The sequence below is a fragment of the Elephantulus edwardii genome, unplaced genomic scaffold, assembly GCF_000299155.1.
Source record: "Elephantulus edwardii isolate Elephantulus edwardi_28Jun2011 unplaced genomic scaffold, EleEdw1.0 scaffold00209, whole genome shotgun sequence".
Taxonomy (NCBI): Eukaryota; Metazoa; Chordata; class Mammalia; order Macroscelidea; family Macroscelididae; genus Elephantulus; species Elephantulus edwardii.
Window position 1 is genome coordinate 2,704,286 of NW_006399959.1, and position 978 is coordinate 2,705,263.

At 35.9% G+C, this 978-nt stretch overlaps 1 protein-coding gene across 1 annotated transcript in view; it reads right to left on the minus strand.

Annotated features, from left to right (window-relative positions):
- Positions 1-978, minus strand: part of LOC102865208 (ubiquitin carboxyl-terminal hydrolase 7-like) — a 73,569-nt gene that overhangs the window by 17,581 nt on the left and 55,010 nt on the right. Inside the window, exons 18-19 of the mRNA XM_006897478.1 lie at positions 590-682; positions 431-498 (exon numbers count right to left, since the gene is read on the minus strand). Of these exons, the coding sequence (XP_006897540.1) occupies positions 431-498; positions 590-682 (161 nt within the window). The remainder of the gene's footprint in view (positions 1-430; positions 499-589; positions 683-978) is intronic.

Genomic DNA, 978 nt, shown 5'->3' on the forward strand with positions numbered 1-978 from the left:
TGAAGTCTCTCTCAGGGAGGAGTGATAGGGAATGGCAAAGGACACACTGACAAAGGAGATTAATCAGAACTGGCTTTGACAATCACTGTGGCAATAGGACAATTAAAACAGACTTTCAAGGGGGGAAAAAAATGAGGAACGAACTGGAGGGGAGGGTAGAGAAAATAGTGCAACAATGAATGAATGAAAACCCAAAATCTCTGTACATGTTCATTAAAATTAATAAAATTTAATAAAAAAAAAGACAGTACAGCAGGATTAATGGAAATCACAATTACAGGGAAGAATTGGGAAAAGCACAATGATATTGCTGGTATTAAATTAATAAATTAATGAATGATTAAAAGAAAATTCATTTCCTTCATTCAAATTGCAATGAAATAAACCATGAAAACAAAAGGATCTCCCACATTGCTACACAGAAACAAACCTCATAGAGGATGAGCTTAGTATCTTGCAGGAATCCTGCTCTGTCACACATAATTGGAAGCAACTCACCTAGGAGAAATGGTAAAAAAAAATCCATAGCTTTTAACAGAGCAGGACTTGATCAGAGTGGACTCAGGTGATGAGTATGAAAGGGACTTACGGATTTTACAGGATATCGGTGCATAGATGTGACCACAGTAATTCAAGCTCTGGGTTTTTGGGTCATACATCTTCAAAAATAGCATCACATCATCTACAGGGTTAAGGTACAGGTTTCATTAGGATCTTCATACTCACAGTGTTAAAAAAAAAAGAGCAAACTTAATAATTCAGTGACAACTAATAATGCCAGCTTGACATCTGATGACTAACAGGATTTGGTTACTATGTCAAGTGTTAAGGATTGAACTGTGTCTTCCAAAGTATGTAAAGTTATATAAAGATCTCACATGTTCCTACACAAAAACCAACTCAAGGTGGATCATGGACCTAGGACTAAAACCAAGGACTATAAAATTCATTACAGAAAAGCTAGGAACAACACTAGAA